Genomic DNA, 19520 nt, shown 5'->3' on the forward strand with positions numbered 1-19520 from the left:
AATATTTGAAATAATTTATTATAATATAATAAATTATTTCTAATATTGAACAATATCAGCGAAGTGAACAATATTATCGTTCGTTGTCAGGAATAAGTGTGAGCTTATGTGAGCTTGATCTTGCTCTACTTAAGCTAGACTCCCCACTTTTCCATTTGGCAATACCATCAAGCTTTCTTAGCGAAGGTAACGTGTTAATCTTGAGTCTAGGTAGCCGACAACGACTTCTTTCTCACTTTTTCTTTCCACCTCGGTATAATACAAGAAACTTAAGCCCAGAACCTTTTATCATAGTGAGGTTTTTTATATATGAAATGAGTTGAAAAAAAAAAACCTTCCTAGGTGCCAATGGTGGGTTGAAAAAACTTATAATAATTTTTGACACTTGTTCGAGAGTTAGATACGCAATAGTTAATACTATGTTTCATAAATGTTCCTGAAGTGGTTCTCAAACATTTTTACGTTTATGTGAGGTCAAACTGAAATATTTGTAAATTTTGTTCTGTCTTTTTTTTTCTACAAAGGTGTAACTTAACAAAAAAGCGAAGAGGAAACTCAACATGATGGCATTAATGAGGTATGTAAGTGTTTGTTGTTGGCGATATCATTTTGGCCTGTGCCTTAGAGTTTTGTGTCAAGAATTTAGGCCATGAGCGCAGTTTGTTACGTTTTCCGAGGACTTTCAAGTAACAGAGAATGCTGACGTTGCAATCAAAAACACAGTGACACCTTAAAAGCTTTCTTGCATGGATTCTTACTTGTGCAAGGAGTGTTATTCGAAAGAATTCCGTAACATCCAAGAAGACACGAGAAATTATGTCTTTTCTATACCAAGGCATTCTTTTTCAGCATTAAAATACAACTAACTCGAAAAAAGAACCGACCCAACGAACAACTAGGAAAAGGACAAAAGACCATTGAGGCACGAAATTAGAGAGGCAAAACGAGTGGAAGTAGAGTAAAAAACAAAAGATCAAAAGGGTGAAATAGTAAGATAACAAAGAAAGGTAACAGAGACGCACGGACCGAAAGGACGAAAAAAAAAAACGGAAGAACTAATCAGCGAAATAGAAGAGTAACAAACAGAAAGAGCAGAAGAACAAAAACAACAAATGCAAAAGACAAAGAGTCGACTAAGCTCCTTAACGGCCCTTTGCAACAATGAATTGGCCTCAAATAAACATAACACCGAGTTGTGCGTTTCCTCTTTACCCCCTCGACACATTCATCAAAGACAAAAAGAAAAAACATATAACGAACTATATAGTGGTTGGAGACTAAATTGAATGAATCACGGAAAAACAACGCAAGCGTTGCCGAAGGCACTCAAAAATTCAAATACTGCATGGAGTGTCACCTTTCAATTTTCTAGCCGAGGTCTCTAAAAGAAGTAGCAATGATTTTTGAAATAAAATCTACAATAGCGCCAAAAGTTACCGTATTATTCATTATACTATCGCCAAAAATCGTTAATCGTTGTGAACACACTTGCAGCGAAGTAGAATAGTTTGTCTCATGATGTGGTCAGCTCCGACGAGGATGATACTTCATCTCAATATTATTTATTGTCTTAATGGCGACGTGAATAAATCATAAACAGCTTTCAAGAGAAAGACGATGTAAATATAAGTTTTCGTTGAGGCAAAATTGCCACTTTAAGGTCATAAATTGTTTGGAAATGAGGGGGAAATCATTAGCGCATAAACGTAAACGCGCAAGCCAATGACTTTCCAGAATTTCCCATGGACTTTAAATGGTGAAGCTATATACAACGTATGAGAACAAGAGCTACCGTGACCTCAAATCGTAGATTGGGTCTATCTGGTGCTGTGAGCTCTCTGCTTCTCCCACGAATCTCTCCAGTTAATGTCAGATGGTGGGTGGAACCGAAAAGACAAGGCGGATGATGAGGTCTCATTCGCGGATGTACGTATGTAAAGTCTGAGTAATGTATAAATTAAGACGCGTGACCTCCGTAGTTTATTGATAATCTTGTGGAATGAAAGCCGTTGAAGTGAAAGACACCGAAGAAAATCCCTTGTATCTGCAATTAACTCAAGTTCTAAGCCTTCTTCATAGCCGCTCAAGTGCTTTTTACCGAGCAAACTAAATAACTAGCTTTGCATTTCTTCAAACAAATTAATAAAGGGGTAGGTTTCTGAAAAAAAAAGTAAATAAATAAAACTGTGGTGCTGCGTAGGTAGGGGTATTGCGAGATAATTGATTTTGACGAAGGGCTTGCACTCGAAAAATCAGCTTTAGAAACTCTTTACGATGGTCAAATTACATTATCGACTCAGTCAATAAAATCAAATTATTTCTATAAATAGGCGGTTTAGAGAAGCGGAAATGTGAGAGACTTTCCTGTCTGCCATCGAGACATTATGACTAAACCACCGCCATAAAAAGCGTTTGCCGCATAAAAAAAGAGATTTAAGTTTTCTATTTTGAGTTAATTATGTTGATATTTCTTTTCAATCACAAATAACTTTTTAGATCTCATTTTTCCTTTTTTTTTTTTTTTTTTTCTATTTCTCAAGACTCATCCAAGAAAGAAGTCTGGTTTTCCAGACTTACGGAGAAGTTATAAAATAAGAGTAATTTTTGTTTATTAAGACGTGCCTATGATTAGCCAAGAGTACTTATTTTGAACAAAAGGCTTTCTCTGGCTAACTTTTAGGGAGTTATGTCTTGAATATAAATGGTGCACATTGTCTTAAAAATAAACCTCGTATTGAGTCGATGGGAAAGTCAGGCGAGAGTTAAAAACCATTTAAGAGAAATAATGCAAGTGGTCTAAAATATTTAAGCGATTGTGCTCATCCTAACGTAATTATACATAGAAAAATTTTGAATTTGCACTGATTTAAAAAACTTGACACAGGTCTCTGCTATGTTTTATCTTGCTGATGGTAATGTGGAAGATCCCTTTATCTGTTGGAAATTTCTTCACGCGTGATGTCCTCCAATCGATACTGACAGAAAAGTGTGAGCCAGTGCCCTTGGCCGTTCAGTTAATCTGCTTCAGACGTCGTTACCGAACGTATGACGGCTCGTGCAATAACTTGTGTAACATTACAAAAGGCAGTGCCCTCAGACCGTTTGCCCGCCTTTTATCGCCAGCTTACGAAGACGGCACGTATGCACCTCGAACACTCGGATCGAACAACGAGTCACTTCCGAACGCAAGGAACATCAGCACGATTGTGTTCGTCAGCTCGACAGGCAACGACGACAACATGACACCGAATTTCACTCACGTAACAATGACGTGGGGCCAGTTCTTAGATCATGACATCACTTTAACCCAAGAAAACAACACAGCTGATTGTGGAAGTAACAGCCTCCCTTGCAGGGGACACGACGACGGATGCATCGGCATCGACATACTTAAGGGGAATGAATTGAAAGATAACCGAAGTGCAGTTTGCATTCCACTGCGTCGGTCAGCCATACAAGACGGCGAACAGGTTAGTGATGGACAAACTCGAGTCTCATTTCATTGCATTTGAAAGTTTAAAATACGTACCACTTTAAAAAGAAGGTCGAGATGGTGGTTCCCCAATAGCAATAAACAAAATAATTCTTGTTTCCTAATACTATCAAACATGTTAAGCTCTGACAATAAGTAAACATAATGAGATAAAATGAAAAGAAAAATCGGCTCAAAAGGCTGAAACAGTGAAAGAAACATGAGCCATCAATCTCATATCGAGAAGTAAATTGCCCTTTGCTACTCTCTTGATTACATTCTTGTTTTTATTGTTGTTTTTTTTTGTTGATAATCATGATTTTAAACAATATTATACTTAACAAGAATAAGTTTATTTTCTTGTCAGCTAAATTCATGGACTTTTAGCAAAATTACTAAATTTGACAAATAAATATATGTAGCTTAAGGATAAGAACATACCTAATCTTCCTCTGTGATGAAGACCATCATCTATGATCTAAGAAGACCAAGCATTATGTTGTCCATTATGTTGCCTGAACTTGGACTGACCCAGTGTGAGTTCATTCAGATTCCATGAGCATGCATCTGCTGAATGACAGCTGAGGTTCAGACTACAAGTAACTCACCAAAGTCTGATTAAGATGAAAGAAGTGAATTCTGACTTGATCATGAAAAAATTGTTTTTATGTTAGATTTTTGGACTAAAGCTCAAGTATAAATTTGCAAGTAGTAACTACATGTACCCAATGATCTCCAAGTTTTTTTTCTCACTGCTACAGTTGTTAACACTGCTGCTAAAGTTCTTTGCCAAAGTTGCATTTTTATGCAAACATTGATTTCACTCTCTTGTCAAAATTGTCAAGTGCTGAGCTTTAATTTTCACCCACTAATGAAAAACTCCATGCATAAAATTGTAAAGACTAAATTCCTTTGGATGCCCATTACTTTATAGTCCCTGTTTTCAACTAAATTCAGTTAACTTTATTTAACATTACATCTCATTATAACATTAAACAATCATACACCACAGTCCAGTTGCAATTTCTGTACTTATTGTTTTCTGGAACATTTGCCTCATTTGTCAAAACAGTTCCTCATCTGTAATTCAAGTGGAAAAAGGAGCGGTTCTGTTTCTCCTTGGCTTCTCAGTGGAAGGCAAACAACAATAGATCCTGATCAACACTGAGCTAGCCAAGCAGAAAAATTTAAAGCCAGTCATGAATTTATTTGTGTGATGTATTATCATCACTATCTGAAGCGTTTTACAGGCAGCATGAAGATATTTAAAGTCTTGGGTCCAGTTGTTTAACCCTTTAACTCCCAGATCAAATTTGTCATTCTCCTTACTGTCAACCACACAATCCTTATAATGTTAGTTCAGAGAATTTAGCATTGGATCAACTAATTATCCCCAAATTGATAATTTCTTTATTCTCATCACTTATCTGGTTGATATTGCATTGATATTGTAAGAAGAAATTCTGTCTTGGTCACTCATGGGAGTTAAGGGGTTAAAGGGTTAAAGAGCAGATAGCGCTATCCTACGGATAAATCGTTATCCAGCAGTTAAGTGTCAAGGAAAAGTACTACGCTATCCACCAGATAAAGATTTATCCAGTGGATAGCGTTATTAATATTCACCCTTCGAACAACCGGGACCTTCACCTTGTAGATGTAAGATCATGTTAAGTTTCCCCATGAATAGTAGTACAATTTTCTACCATAAAATCCCCGACTTCGTAAATTCCAATGTTAAAACAAACTTACCTTGATCTCATGTGTTCTTCCTTTACATCCCTTTGCTCACTAACTGCGATATTTGCGTGAGCGCTGCATAGCTAGCAAAAACACTTCCAAGTTTCCCCATCTTGACTATACGACTTTTAACAGATCAGGATCCCTTAACTACAGGGCCACATTTAAGACCTCAGTTGTATGATAATAACGAAATTCTGCACTTTTCCATTTGTCTGTTTTGGGTCCAACATCGAAATTTACGAAACAACAAACAACAACTTCAACTCGCAACTTTTGTGGCCAACTCAGTGAGACCATGCAAGAAATTCTTTCACAGGCTTACTACAAAGATATTTTCGTCGAAAGGATCTCTTCCTCGGCGTCTTTCGAATGCTTTGTCCACAACTGAGTTTTACTGTGGTTACATAATCCCGCCGACCTCCATTTTGAATGTAGCGGTTTGGTGGAAGACCGCTGGATACATTATTGTGGCGCATAAGTAGAAAGTAGACACATAGAAGGCTAGTTTCGCACATTCTATTAAATTTTATTTTTAATTTTTGCCTGCCTTTTTGGGTACCTCTTTTTAACAAAATTTTTTCATTAAACTAAAATACTGTTCTAACAATAAGCTGTAATTCATACTTTACATTTGTAAACGGCAACAGTAGATATTAGAGAAAACGAGCCAATGTTTTCACATTTATCCAAATTTCAATAATCTTATCTTTTAAATATATTCAGGTAAATTTGGTGTCAGCTTTCATTGATGGATCCCAGATATATGGAGCAAACAGAAGAGAAGCTGATCTCCTTCGTGACCGCACAGCTAACCTTGGTCTTCTTCGAGTTGCTTCATTCCCATTGAGCTCCGCCAAATCTCCTCTCCTGCCAAAAGCTGAGGCGCAGACATTCTGTAGGTCTCATAATCCTACGAAAAAGCCTTGTTTCTTGGCTGGCGACCATGCAAGAGTAAATGAAAACCCAGGTAACGTAAATTTCCTTTCTTAACGAATATCGCATTTCTAGTTGACGGGCATTGGTACTACACGTTTTACGAGATGTGTTCATATTTCCTCTTGCATTAGAATATCCCTGTAAATGATGGTTTGAATGATAGATGAAGAAAAATTTTCATATTTATAGCTTTCAAAGGGGGGGGGGTTTGGGTAATCACATGGTTTTCAGGAGAACAGAGGAGGGGAATCAGTCACCACAAACAGAATGTAACTGGGGACTGTAGAAAACAGACTGCCAAGAGGCTGGGATCATAAGGATATAACAGAGCCTTGATGGGGAATTACGTTAATTTTATCGTGACACAATAAAATTCCTCCGACCCCACCCAGGTGATAAATAATGGACGGTTCCTAAGCTGAACAGATTACTTGCTGTCCCCCAAAAAACACGATATTGTTGGGAAAGCCTATTCTTTGTCATCAATTTTAACTTTTCTTTCTGTGCCTTTCCAATATTTACTTTAAAAAATGGCAAATCTCTATGAATTGTTTACAGCATTGGTGGCCATGCACACAATCTGGGCTCGCGAACACAATCGTATCGCAAACTATCTTCATGTTCTTAATCCATCATGGCAAGATGAGAGGCTATTCCAAGAGGCTCGAAAAATTGTGATCGCTAAGTTACAGCACATAACATATAACGAATGGCTCCCTATCTTTTTCAATGAAGATCTGGTAAGTGTCTAAATGACATCGTTACCTTCGAAAAACATATCTATAGCTTTCTGCTGTTCTTCTTAAAATGTCCCTATCCCAAAAGTCGCGCAAACTTGCCTTGAAAACCTCGTCGTAGGTCGCTGTTGTCTGAAAAGTTGACTAGGAGAGCATTCTGTTCACCACCTTGTTCATTAGTTTGAAAATAAATTACCAACTCTTGCCAATCAGAATTCAAGAAAGAATCGGCAAAAGGGGTTAACCAATAAAAAGTTATTATATATTTTCTTACAAGAGAGTGACGTCACAAAACACGATTTTCGTAGACGTTCCCTCGCTTCCATTTCACCTTGGAGGGGGAGGGTACGGCTAGGTTGTGCAAGGTCATCCTCGCCATTTTAAACTTCACGAACACTTTATCTCCCCGAAGCGATGTAAATTCTCCGTGAAACTTCTCCCCATAATATCATTTACTTTATTCTTGACAAATTAAACTTGTAATGAGAATGCGCAACTGAACTTACCAGGTGAAAGTTGTTATCTAAATCTAACACCAAATTTACAAGGAAATGTGTAGCAGCTAGTGGGGAGAATTAATAATCATATCTTGGGAGTAAAAGAATAACACATCTTTTCTTAACTGTACCTTATGTACCCTATCTCTGTCTCTATTTCAGCGAAGACGTGCAAACATCTTACTAGAACCAAAAGACACTTTTTTTAGTGGTTATAACTCGCAAGTTAACCCAGAAATAACGAACGCCTTTGCTACGGCAGCTTTGAGAGTCGGTCACACCTTAATAAAAGACAACTTGGGACAATTTGGTAGGCAATTCAGACAGCGTGGGTCAATTTCAACCAAAGCTTTCTTCGACCCGTCACCTTTGTATGCACAGAGTGGTAATGGTTTGACTGGAATCCTTTTAGGACTTGTGACTCAAACGTCTCAAAAAGTGGATAGGTAGGTGTATCTTTTCTACTTTTACTATGGAGATGCCTGGAATAGCTCCTATCGGCAGAATCAGAGAATCCATGATAAGACCCTTTGATAAATTAAGTGATAAATTAATAGCTTAGATAAGCAGAGGCCCAGAGAAACCCGCAAGATAGTGAGGACAATGATTACTAGAATACCTCAAATCCTAAAAATAATAACGTTCACAAAATAACAGGGTGGCAGTCGAAAGAACCCAATGGTACCCACGGCGGCCTGTGGGACCGATGATGTCAATGAACGAGAAACGAAGATGATGCCAATAAACAAGAGACGAAATCTGAATACGGCGTAGTGATATTTAAAACATTTATACCTTTCAGGTTTTTTGCACCAGCCGTGCGAGAGAACCTCTTGATGAAAGGCTCAACATTTGAAGGTATCGTGGGCGATCTCGCCGCCATAAACATCCAACGTGGCCGTGATCACGGTTTACCCCCATACAATCAGTTCAGGGGTATGTGTGGTCTGGTGCGTGCCGCGTCCATTGACGATCTCACGAACATAAACGCGACACAGAGGGAACGACTACGAATGGCATACAATGATAACGTAGACGACATAGACTTGTATGTAGGGGGAGTAAGTGAGGCCCCTTTACCAGGAAGCATACTAGGTGGAACTTTCTCTTGTATTCTCACCAGAGGATTTGAAAATCTTCGCGTTGGAGACCGGTTTTGGTACGAGAGGAACGATTCCTACACTGGATTTACCACAGGTCAGCTGAATGCAATAAGAAATGCAACTCTAGCTCGAGTTCTGTGCGACAACTCGGATGGAATTCTGAAAATTACCCCAAATGTTTTCCGCGAGAGGAGTGGGTCCAATAACCTGACGTATTGTGATGACTTAAGAGTTGTCAACTTAAATGAATGGATGGAAGGTAAGTCATATAATTTACGCTAAAATAGACAGTGGTTTACGGAATACACAGCCAAACATCGCGGCGTTTTTTGGGATAAATATAGTTTCTAAGACAGCATTTAATTACGTAAATCAAATGAAATTAAATTAGGATAGTTTACTTCAATCCCCCGCCTCCCTTTACCTTGGAGAGGAAAAGGATTGGGCCATATTAAATTTTTATTTGAGCAGAGGGGAAGAAGAAAACTCACATCTCCTCAAATAAATCAAATTTATTTTTGCTTGATTTTTCTTTAACTTCCTTAAAAACCCCAAAGTCAGTCCAACCAGCTATAGAGTTCATCTTTTTAATTTCTTTTTTTTGTCTTTTTAAACCTATAGAACCAGGCCACAACGAATCTTGCCAATATGAGACTGTCGCTAAGGATGTTATCCCTCAGGATGTAAAGTTTTCTGACGCCTCTAAATCTGTATAACTATATTCTCTTATGAAGAAAGGGGATAAGTTTCTGAAGAAACTGTGGTGCTGCGTCGATGGGAGAGTATAACAGGTAATTTAGTGTGCACAACTAAGTTGAAAATGTAAATTGGTCATCGTAAAGAGTTTAAAGGCTGACACTTCGAGCGTTAGCTGTCGTCCATCGCCATGACGAAAGGGCTAACGCTCGAAACGTCAGACTTTAAACTCCTTACGGTGGTCAATTAACATTTTCAATTCAGTTGTTAACACTAAATTACTATATACTCTTATGGACAGGTCTTCCAATTCGGTTTTTTCCAGTTTTTCAAGATTCCTCTTTACAACTTTATAACAAACTGCGTACTAGAAATGTACATTTCTGATTGATACAACCACAGATATATATTGCCTATCACGGTCTATTCTTCTGGACTACAATGATCTATTTTGATACAAACCATCATGATACGTGGGAAGGGAAAATTAACTTGAAGATATTTGCATCACCGTTCAAACCACTTGTAATTCAAAAAGTTTTAAAATAGCTCATGATAAAATGACCATCGACAACAATTGATGCCGGTGCAGTGATGAAATGGAAAACGTAAGTTAACGAGAAAAAGATGAATAGCAGAAATCTACGTGTCCTTTTCCAATGCCCTTTTTGATATCATGTACACCAGATGAAAATAAAACAAAATGTAAGCTCATGCAAGGGCTTTTATTGACTTTAGTACGTGTCTGTTAGATTTTTTTCGATGAGGTTTTTGAACTGTGTAAGGTCTTTTGGAGCATTTACAACGAATGCCAGATATCTTTGTTTGTTGCATCATAATTAGTATTTTACATTACGCACCGGTGCAGTTCTAGGAGAGCGCTTGACGAGTCAAAACAGAACCTGACCGTGCGTGCTTTGTAAAGTAGATACAAGGTCAAAATATTTTGGTCGTATCTCTAAAAATTTCACCTCTCATTCTTAAAAATAAAAAGGTCTCTTTTCGTTAGGACTTTTTCCAATCACTGAGCTCAACACTGCTCTCCCTCAGTGTTGATATGGACTTAAGAGTCAGTCTGGCGGATATCGATCGTTGTTTTTACACTGAGGCATATCATATCATCACCTATACATGACACAAAAATCACGATAAAATGCGCTGAAAAAGAAGCCGTAAAAACGATGAACAAGACTTGTGGAATTAGCTGAGCTTAGGTCAGCCAGTGCTAATGAAATATGATCTAGAATCCTAAGAATCGCGTATGCTTTTTTTCCTGATCTACCTTGAAACAATCTAGTGTAAGGTCTCTACAGTGCGTTCACATTAATTTTTGTCTTTCCCAATCCCTCAGCTGTAATCAACTAGAGAAAAATAAGTGAATTTGGAGGTGTAAAAAATTAACAATTTAAAATTCAGTCTGTGTAAGGGGTAACTTCAACAGTTTAATCGATGCCTCAGTGACTTTGACCCCAGCTGTTGACAGGAACCTTAACAATGCATACCTTTAATACTTAAAATATCTCTGCCACAATGATACTTATGCAGTGAGTCAGCTGAAGTTTACATAAATTACCTCAAACTTACGAAAGGAAAATTACAATCGCAAAAGCCGCGGCGATTGAAACTGAAAGAAACAGTGGACCTCAAGACTTTTAAGATACATAGTGGGTTATCGTGAAAATACACTTAGCCATGATGAAAAACCCTTGTAAATCAAGCGTGGGCTGAAACACACGAAGGTACTTTCGGATTTCCGCAGAGTCACTTTAACTCAACTTCCTGACCAATTCGATTTTCTGAAGACGTGTTAGTTTGCAGGTATTACACAGAAGACTAATTCAAATGAAATAAATAGAATGAGTAAATGAAACTTAATGATAAAATTTGTTTCGGTTGAGTAATAAAATTTCCATAAAAAATTTCGTTACAAGAAATATCAACACGACTTAAAAATCTAAATGTCACCTTAAAATAATAAAAAAAAAGAAAATACGAATAAGATAGACCTAGAAAGTCTAATTTTCTTACGCTGTTTTAAACACCTTAAAAGATAGCACCGATCTAATTTTGTCCGTTATCAAGGTTCCATAATCGGTGCCAGGTACCCCAACACGTTGGTCTTTGGCAGCTTTAAGATGTTATTATTAATTGTATGATAGACAATACGGATTGTTTTCTCTGCAACTCTTAAAGTTTTCTCTCCCGCAGTGGACTATAACAGAAATTCTGCTTACTTATGCAATGAGTCAGCGGAAGTTTCCATCCTTCAATTTGAACTTGTGGGAGAGAAATCATAACCGTAAAAACCGACGCACGTGCCGAAAAGAAGCAGTAGACCGTATGAGAAGGCTAAGTTTTTCCTTGATTGCAATGTTTTCTCTTTCTCGAAAACTAGGGTAACGTTTGAACAATCCTCTAAAAATAAATTCAGGACTCCCAAAGCGTGTTTTATTATCAAGGTGAAATTGTTATTACTCATAATTAAAATTTGTACCGTTTGTATGAAATGCGCTTTACGAAGAAGTCACGTGAAATTCAGATGGAAGAACTTGTGTAATACGGATTAAAATTTTAGCTTGTTGAGATCATTGCTTTCGAATTCTAGCCTGCTCCCATTTGTTAGGATTGTTTGTTTGTATTCTCATTTTTTCAATCATCTACCGCCACGTATTGATGTTTTGCTGAACTTTCACTGATTTCAATCTTGATATCAGACAACTGTACTTTATTATCAATTCTAAAAGAGCCGACGTTATGGTGGTGCTCAAGGTAAACAGGAAAAAGCGAACGTTAACTTAATGCCGTCAGCATCCATCAGTTTGTACACCACAGTGAAAATAGTAGTCCTTTATGTATTCGGATTAGCAGATTTGTTATTCATTTCTGTTGGTTTGATTTAAAGATTATCGCTGCAAATTGATGTTTTGCGGAACTTTCACGATGTAATTCTTGATATCAGACATCTGTACTTCATAATCAATTCTAAAAGAGCCGAAGTTGTGGTGATGTTTAAGCCAAACAGGAAAAAGCGACCTTAATGCCGTCTGCATCTTTGTACATCACGGTGTACCCTTTATCTATTCGCTTTAGCAGATTTGTTATTCAATTCTATAATTTTGATTTTAAGATTATCAAGAGGTAAAGAGTGCAAGATTATGCTGCATTGGATCAGTTTCTCAATTCAGTAAACGACATACTCAAACTTGATTGCATCGGCGAGCAGGTCGGTCAGAAAACAGTGAACAAATAATTAAATAATTCTCACGGCCGAATCTAGAACTGTTCTGACGTTCTCAACTTTCCTTAACGAAGAACGCCTGAGAGCAAGTTACTCAGACTTAAGCACTGGCTTCCTTAAGATGTAATAAATACAGTGGATCACAAAGCTTCCTGACCAATACGTCTTTGTGGTTTAAGTTTCACCTCATTAATTGATTTCGAAATGCATGCGTGATAAACATTCGTTCGACCATAGACGTGGCAAAAAATATTGCAAAGATGACTGAATTATTATTAACAGAGTCCTATGGAGCCATTTTGTTTCCTCGTGCTACAATAATGATGGAATAAGCTCACTGAGAGATGATATGCGATTTTTCTTGTTGTGCTCTATTTACGTTGGTCCTGCGTGACCCCTCCTACTCCTCCCTTGGAAAAAAAAACAGACAAAGAAGTGCGCAGCTGTACGCATGTTAAAATATGTGGTAACATGTTCCGCGAGTGGTAAATAAATACGTGTTCAGCTTTCAAGAGTGGCACGACTTCACAAAATTGAAGAGTTCAGGAAGTTTAATTACAGTGACTCTGCAGAAATCCAAAACTGTCTTAGCGTGTTTCAGTTACTCTTGATTTATAAGGGCTCGAATTTTCTGCTTCGAATAAGCGTTATTGTTATGAATCGATCCGTGAAGGCGTAGCAGAAAACTGCCAAAAACGTTTAGGCTACATGAAATAAAAATTTTCATCGATTTTTTAGTCTTTGAAAAAAGAACCGAAAATCATGGAATAATGAAAGGGAAGATTCGAATATTAGTGGTTTGCTTCTGAAGAAAATCAAGAACAACAGTTTTGCATATGTCATATCTTCATCTGGGGATTTAAAATAAGAGCCGCGCAAGCGATGACGGCATCAAAGAATGATGAGTTTGCACTAAGTGTGCCGAGATGACGGAAATGTTTTGCGCATTTTGCGTGCTTTGTAGCCCTAGAAATTAACACGGAACCTACTATCAAAAGTGTCCTAATAATATGAATTGCATCAGAGTATGCTACTCACTTGCATACTTACTCGCCAATAAACAAAATAACCTTCATCCTCCCAACTTTCATAATCTTGCCAAGAGGTGGCCGATTGAAAAACTGAATAAAGTTGAAAGTTGAAAGTTAAAAGTTGTTGTAAATTCATTTCACGAGCCTTCTTTGGTCGCATACGAGCAAAGTGTCCTTCTGCATCACTTGGCGTAGCACTGAATACCTTCAAATAATCTGTGCTATTTATCATTAGAACTTCTGATGGGATACAGCATAGAGATAGATGACCCCTACATGTGCAAGACAAACAGCGTGTTGGCTTGGCTTCAACCAATATGGAGAAGCAGGCCTTACAAAAAGCTTTTCTATGCCTAAGATTATCCCTTAATATTGTTGGGGTTGTGGCTGATGCCTTCCTATCAATAGAGAAGTTAGCCGGTCGCATTTCATTAAATTACCTGCTCTCTATTTAGTGGTTATAACAGATAAACTTTGTTCGTCATAGATGGTTCGCAGGGTATCAGTTTCCTTCCTTATACTCGTACATGTAATTGTTTATCTAGATCTGTAGTAATCTCCTTTTTTGTGACAAGGAAAATCCTTTTCTAATAATCTCTCTCTCTTCAATCTTCAGCTCAACAATTTATCTTTTTGAAACATAGGTCTCACAAATATTATCACTTTTACAAAATTTTTCTAAGCTGACAAAATCGCAGGCGTATTTCATGGCCTCGACTTTTGGCCCAAAGCAAAGAGTATCAGGATGTGTTTCACCAACATGAACCTGTAAATTTCCATAAACAGATTGTGAAGAGGACATTTTGAAAAATTGTGCTTGAGCCTAAATACTATTATCATCATAATTTTCTCATTACTTCCTTATATTATTATCATTATCCCTATTATTATTATTATCATCATCATCATTATTATTTTTATTATCGTTATACTTGCCAGGGTCATAACATATATCGGAAAGAGTCTAGAATCGGTAATCGCATTACAAAACATTTTGTTTAAGCTGGTCCAGGGAAAACTCTCTTTTTTGGGAAAGGTGGTCTAACGAAGAATATGAAAAAGGATCAAGCCTTGTCATAAACAGTTATTTTTTACTTCTAACACAGTACTAGTTTGTTTAAGATTGATATAAATGTTCATTTCTCATTAACTTTTCTTTTTTTCTTTTTTAAAGAAAGCTTTTACATATAATTATATTTGCTTCATTTAGACATTTCGTTTAAAAGACATTCTCCCTAAGCCTGTAAATGCAGTTTTTCTTAATGTTATTTTGTTTTATTGGATTTATTTGCCATAAATAGTAAAGTACGATTAGATATCATTGGAGATTGCGCCATGAGAATTAAGTATTAATATAATTTTTCTATCATAATTATTACCATTATCATTCTTGTTATCAAAAAACGCGTTATTTCATAGAAGCCAACTTCTTTCAAATGGAGAAATTTAAAGTGATTTCTCCTAAATCTTAGGAGATGCGGTACTTTTTGCCCAAAATGACCGACAAAATCATAAAGAATTAATCCATGTACCCTTACGCTCTGTCTATTGTCAGTGAGTTTCTATATGAGCTTAATACAGAGGAATTTTGCGCAATGTTTTTTTTTTCTCCGCGGGTGATGTTTTCACGTGAATCAAGGTCTATCGTGTCGTGAAGTAAAAACCAGCTGAAAGTAAATACAATAGTCAAGTAAAACAAAGGAAATAATACACGAAGACACTAAACGATTAAAGCAAAAACACGCAACCTCCTGAAGCGCTGAAAAACGCGAGTAACCAAGTCAAGAATGATTTCAGTTTTGCGTTAGATTGGTTTAGAGGTTAGCGCAACCCTTCACAGGAAATGCAGATTTTTTCGACACTGCATTCGAATTTTATTTCCCAGTATATAAAAGCTATAATTTATGTGGCTGTTGGTGGAAATAAAGAGTAAAAAATCGTTTCCATACCAGATTCGTGAGACCATGGAGAGAAAAGTGGGTTTCGTGTTAGCTTCGTTCAACAAAAGTTATAATTTGTCGAACCTTACTAACAGATGGAAAATTCTAGCAGCCATTGTTATCAAGATGACGTAAAGCGACAAACAAATAACTCAATTAAGAAACACCCATATTACCAGTATTGGTCGAGGACAAAGTCGAAGACAAAGTGCAACACCTTCTAAAGTCATTTCGTGATGCACCTTTTCGTCTGCGGAAGATATCGTGACTTTTCCATTTTTGTGAGTTACCTTAATTATGTTGCAAGTTCTTCCTTTTATTATGTCATCTCATCACGTACGTTTTTTCATTAAAGTAGTCAATGATTTAGCCGAAGCCGAAGAGGGAACTTTCTAGCGGTTCAAGTGCAAGCGGTAAAAACTTCTGAAAACAATATTTTTTATGAGTTTATTTTGTTATGAAATAATCTTCCTTTCCTTTGAATCGCATCCCTTCCCAAAAAAGAAATCAATATTAAAAGCAACCAATATCACCTAGGACGCAAACCAGTGTGAATGAAATGAACCTTGAAGTCTTCAAAGGTTACGTTAAGTCTTATAACAACCTTAGCAGATTAAAAGCTATGGTGTCATTTTTAATCATTTAGTAATGTTTTAAACTAATGGTTGTCCGAGATGACTTTGAACATGAAGAATTTTTAGTCCCGGACTGTTTGATATTCATTCGATTTTTTTTTTGCGGACGTTTTTTCCGTGTCAAACCCAATCCCTATGTAACTCGTGATACTAGTCTATGACGAAGGTTATTTGAATATTATCTGAGATACAAACAATGAAACCATTCTCTATTTCTTTACCGAGCTCAAACATTACCATTTCTCTTATTCTATTTACAAATATGACGCTATCGACATTGCTGATCCTAGCAGTATGCAAGACGCGTGTCACATGAACTTCGTAATAGAGCTCGCTCAACGAAGAGTCTCAGTGGTAGAGCATCGGAGGTTCAATTCCTCATGGGAACTCAGAATTTTTTCTTTGTCCCACGCTAGTGACAAGACGAAACACATCTCTCTCTATTTCTTTACCGAGCTCAAAACTTACCATCTCTCTTATCCTAATAAAATCTGTGTTTTGTAAATTTGCCGGCTAAGCACATTCCATGTTCCAGTCACGGGGTGCATAATCCGACCACTGTAATTCGTAATGTTCCGACGGCAGCGCTACAAAAACATTCACATTACTTACTTAAACCTTGTTGATTAAACCGTTCACAAGAATTGATTCAAACTAGGGGACGCTTCCTTTTCATAACGGTGCTGACTCATTTTACCTCGTTTAAGCCAATTTGGATCCAGCTGACGTAGTAAATGTGCAAAATTAACCGGACTGTCGCGCTAAATTAGAACTGCAGAGAAAGCGCATCCAAAGAATGATTCCATAAGCAACTGATGATCAATTACTTTTTTAATTTCTCTTATTTCACCTTTGTCACCTAGTCAGTAAATTGAAACAACCACCCAAAGGAAAAAAAATGTAAACAATGAAAACACTCCATCAAAGTTTTCCTCTTACTGAACTCTCGCATTTCGATGGCATTATGATGGAGGAACGTGTTCAAGATTATGAGCGTTCATTGTTATGTAATCTTCCTGGAACTAACAAAGTTTACACTACGCGTTAACCAAAACAGAGAGAGGAATTTGCCGCAAATTTTAAGGCAATATCACTCTGTAAAATTTTATTTTCTAGCTTAGCACAACAACGGTTTTTAATGAAGCTGCTCCAGAAATTTAAGCAGTAGGCCGAAAATATCCAATTTGCAGTAGTGTCACGCGATAAACGATTCAGAAAGGCCCTTCTAGCTCACAGCTCTTTTTATGATTCATTTTTGTTCGAGCGTGTGATATGCGTGGTTTAAATGACCTAATTTGCGATAAATGACCCACTAATGGATATACTGATTCAACAATGGCTATATTGCTACAGTTTCACTAAACATTTGTAGACAAGTGCTTGGTCCAACATAACTTAATGTTTCAGGTCGTTTCAGTAAAAACCCAGATGAGCAAGCCAAGTAGATCGGTGTCATCTTCTGTTTCAAAGCTTTCAGTTAAAAAATCTCCTAACGTCAAAATACTTTAATGAAAAGCAACTGTAATTGAAAATCTTAGTTACATTTCTTGTTCTATTATCATTATTATTATTATTATTATTATTATTAGTGTTATTATTATCATTATTATTTTTAAAAAGTAGGAACCTGACAATATCCAGCCTTCATAATTTGTGTCGCATTAGCTTAGATTCTTACTAAGCAAAGGTCCTTTTCAATGTATGTTAACTCATTTAAAAGAAATCTTTATCTCTATTTGCTCACGTGCATATTGTTACAGCGATATCAGTCTCTCTCAAGCCTTGCGGGTAGATAAGTCGCGTCAGGCAATTTATAATTTATGTGCGTACTTCAAGAGCGATATCGACCCTCTTCATTCTGCGGTGGAAGATAAATCATAATTTTGAGTATTGTTTGTTTGATCATTAACCCCGTTAATGAATCACGTACTTGAATTTATTTGAAAAATAATTGACGCAAAGCGCTTAACAATAGATGTCACGGTAATGATATTGGGTAGTGTCTACAATGGCAAGAGTTTGTACTGAAAATCGAGATAATTACATTTCATGACGCAATTGTTTAAAAAACCTGCGCATTTAAACATACTGATGGCTCGATGGCCCGGTCTGATAAACTTCGCCGACAAACAAAACAACCCTCTTCTCTCCGAATTTGAAATCTTACCAAGACGAGGCCGAATGGAAAACTGTCTTCTTTCTGATCTGTCTCAGTTGAGGGTATTTGAATTCTCGCAGACCATCACTTCAAGTGCATCGCTTGAACTCGTCCAAAATCTATCGGGAGTTGCATAACAAGATATCCTAGTCACAGTTGATTAATTAAAGTTGTTTGGATCTCTTACATGAGCCTTCTTTAATCTTGTATGAGCAGTGTCAAAACTGAGTGTGTCACTGCAGCAGTTGGTCTTCTTGTGGCAATAATTACATATATTTCAGTTCTTTTTTGGCGTCAATCAGTATGCGCCTGTTTTCAGTGAACTATTGAAAAAATGATTCTCAGACAAAGAGATAGTAGAATTTTTCGAGTTCAAGTCTTCCTGTCCGTTTATTGCTGCGTGGGTTTCTTTCCAAATTTTATTTTAGAAGCGTCGATAGGGAATGTATATTGCATAAAATTCTTCAAGGACTTCCCTAAATCTGCACAAAGCCTTGTAGTACGTATTTCCGAAGACATTGCTTTGTTGGTTTTTTTCTTTTTTAATCTGTCCTCTTTTTGTATTGATATTACTCTCTGTCATATTTAGTAATACTTAATATACCACGACGTCAAAACATAAATCAAGTGACGTCATGGACGCCCACATACTTCCAGTGACAGGTGGGTTTTTATGCCGTAAACGGTTCCCTTAATCTGAAGTTTCGGGAACTTTGAAAAGTTTTTGATAATAAGTTTTATAGAAAGAATTCTGCGACGTCATCATGAAAGGTCGAGTTCCTCGCTGAATCTTTGTTTATGCCTAAGATATGAAATTAATGCTAGACGGACCCAATCGAAACAGCACTCTAAGAGCAAAGTTTCAGTGCCACTATTAAATATTTAAGCTTCCTTCTTTTAGCTTATTTGTTTGTTTTAAATTTTTCTTGTTCTATTCTTTCTTTCTCTGAAAGTGACAGTACCATATCCAAAATGAGAGATTTTGTGCCCGTTCTTCTCACTTTGAGATATGTTCACGCCTTACCTTCGAACAAAACTGTTAAAACCAGACTAGTCGATCAATAACCCGATTGCTAATCTAGTCATGTAGTGGTGCAGTGGTTTATTACACAGACCAATATTTTGTACGTCAGCTAATACGGTATATCAATTTTCTCCATCGAATTTCGGTCAGCTTCATACACTGAAATAGTTCACGTGAAGGCAATCACTGTCGCCGGCTTCGTCCTCTCTTCAGCTGGCACTACTCGTTCACGAAAAGCCTGATGATACATTGGCAGTCAGTTAAAACCAAACGGCGAAATTAAGACATAATTTAAACGGGGGGTGGGGGGGAG

At 37.0% G+C, this 19520-nt stretch overlaps 1 protein-coding gene across 1 annotated transcript; it reads left to right on the forward strand.

Annotated features, from left to right (window-relative positions):
- The first annotated feature begins 2915 nt into the window (after positions 1–2915).
- On the forward strand, positions 2916–9201 carry LOC131780983 (probable oxidoreductase PXDNL). The gene is made up of 6 exons (XM_059097622.2): positions 2916–3470; positions 5936–6179; positions 6707–6888; positions 7545–7828; positions 8185–8744; positions 9107–9201. Exons 1-6 carry the CDS (start codon positions 2916–2918, stop codon positions 9199–9201), a joined length of 1920 nt encoding a protein of 639 aa, XP_058953605.2.
- Positions 9202–19520: the final 10319 nt, after the last annotated feature.

This window comes from Pocillopora verrucosa, chromosome 2 (genome assembly GCF_036669915.1).
Source record: "Pocillopora verrucosa isolate sample1 chromosome 2, ASM3666991v2, whole genome shotgun sequence".
NCBI classification, from domain to species: domain Eukaryota; kingdom Metazoa; phylum Cnidaria; class Anthozoa; order Scleractinia; family Pocilloporidae; genus Pocillopora; species Pocillopora verrucosa.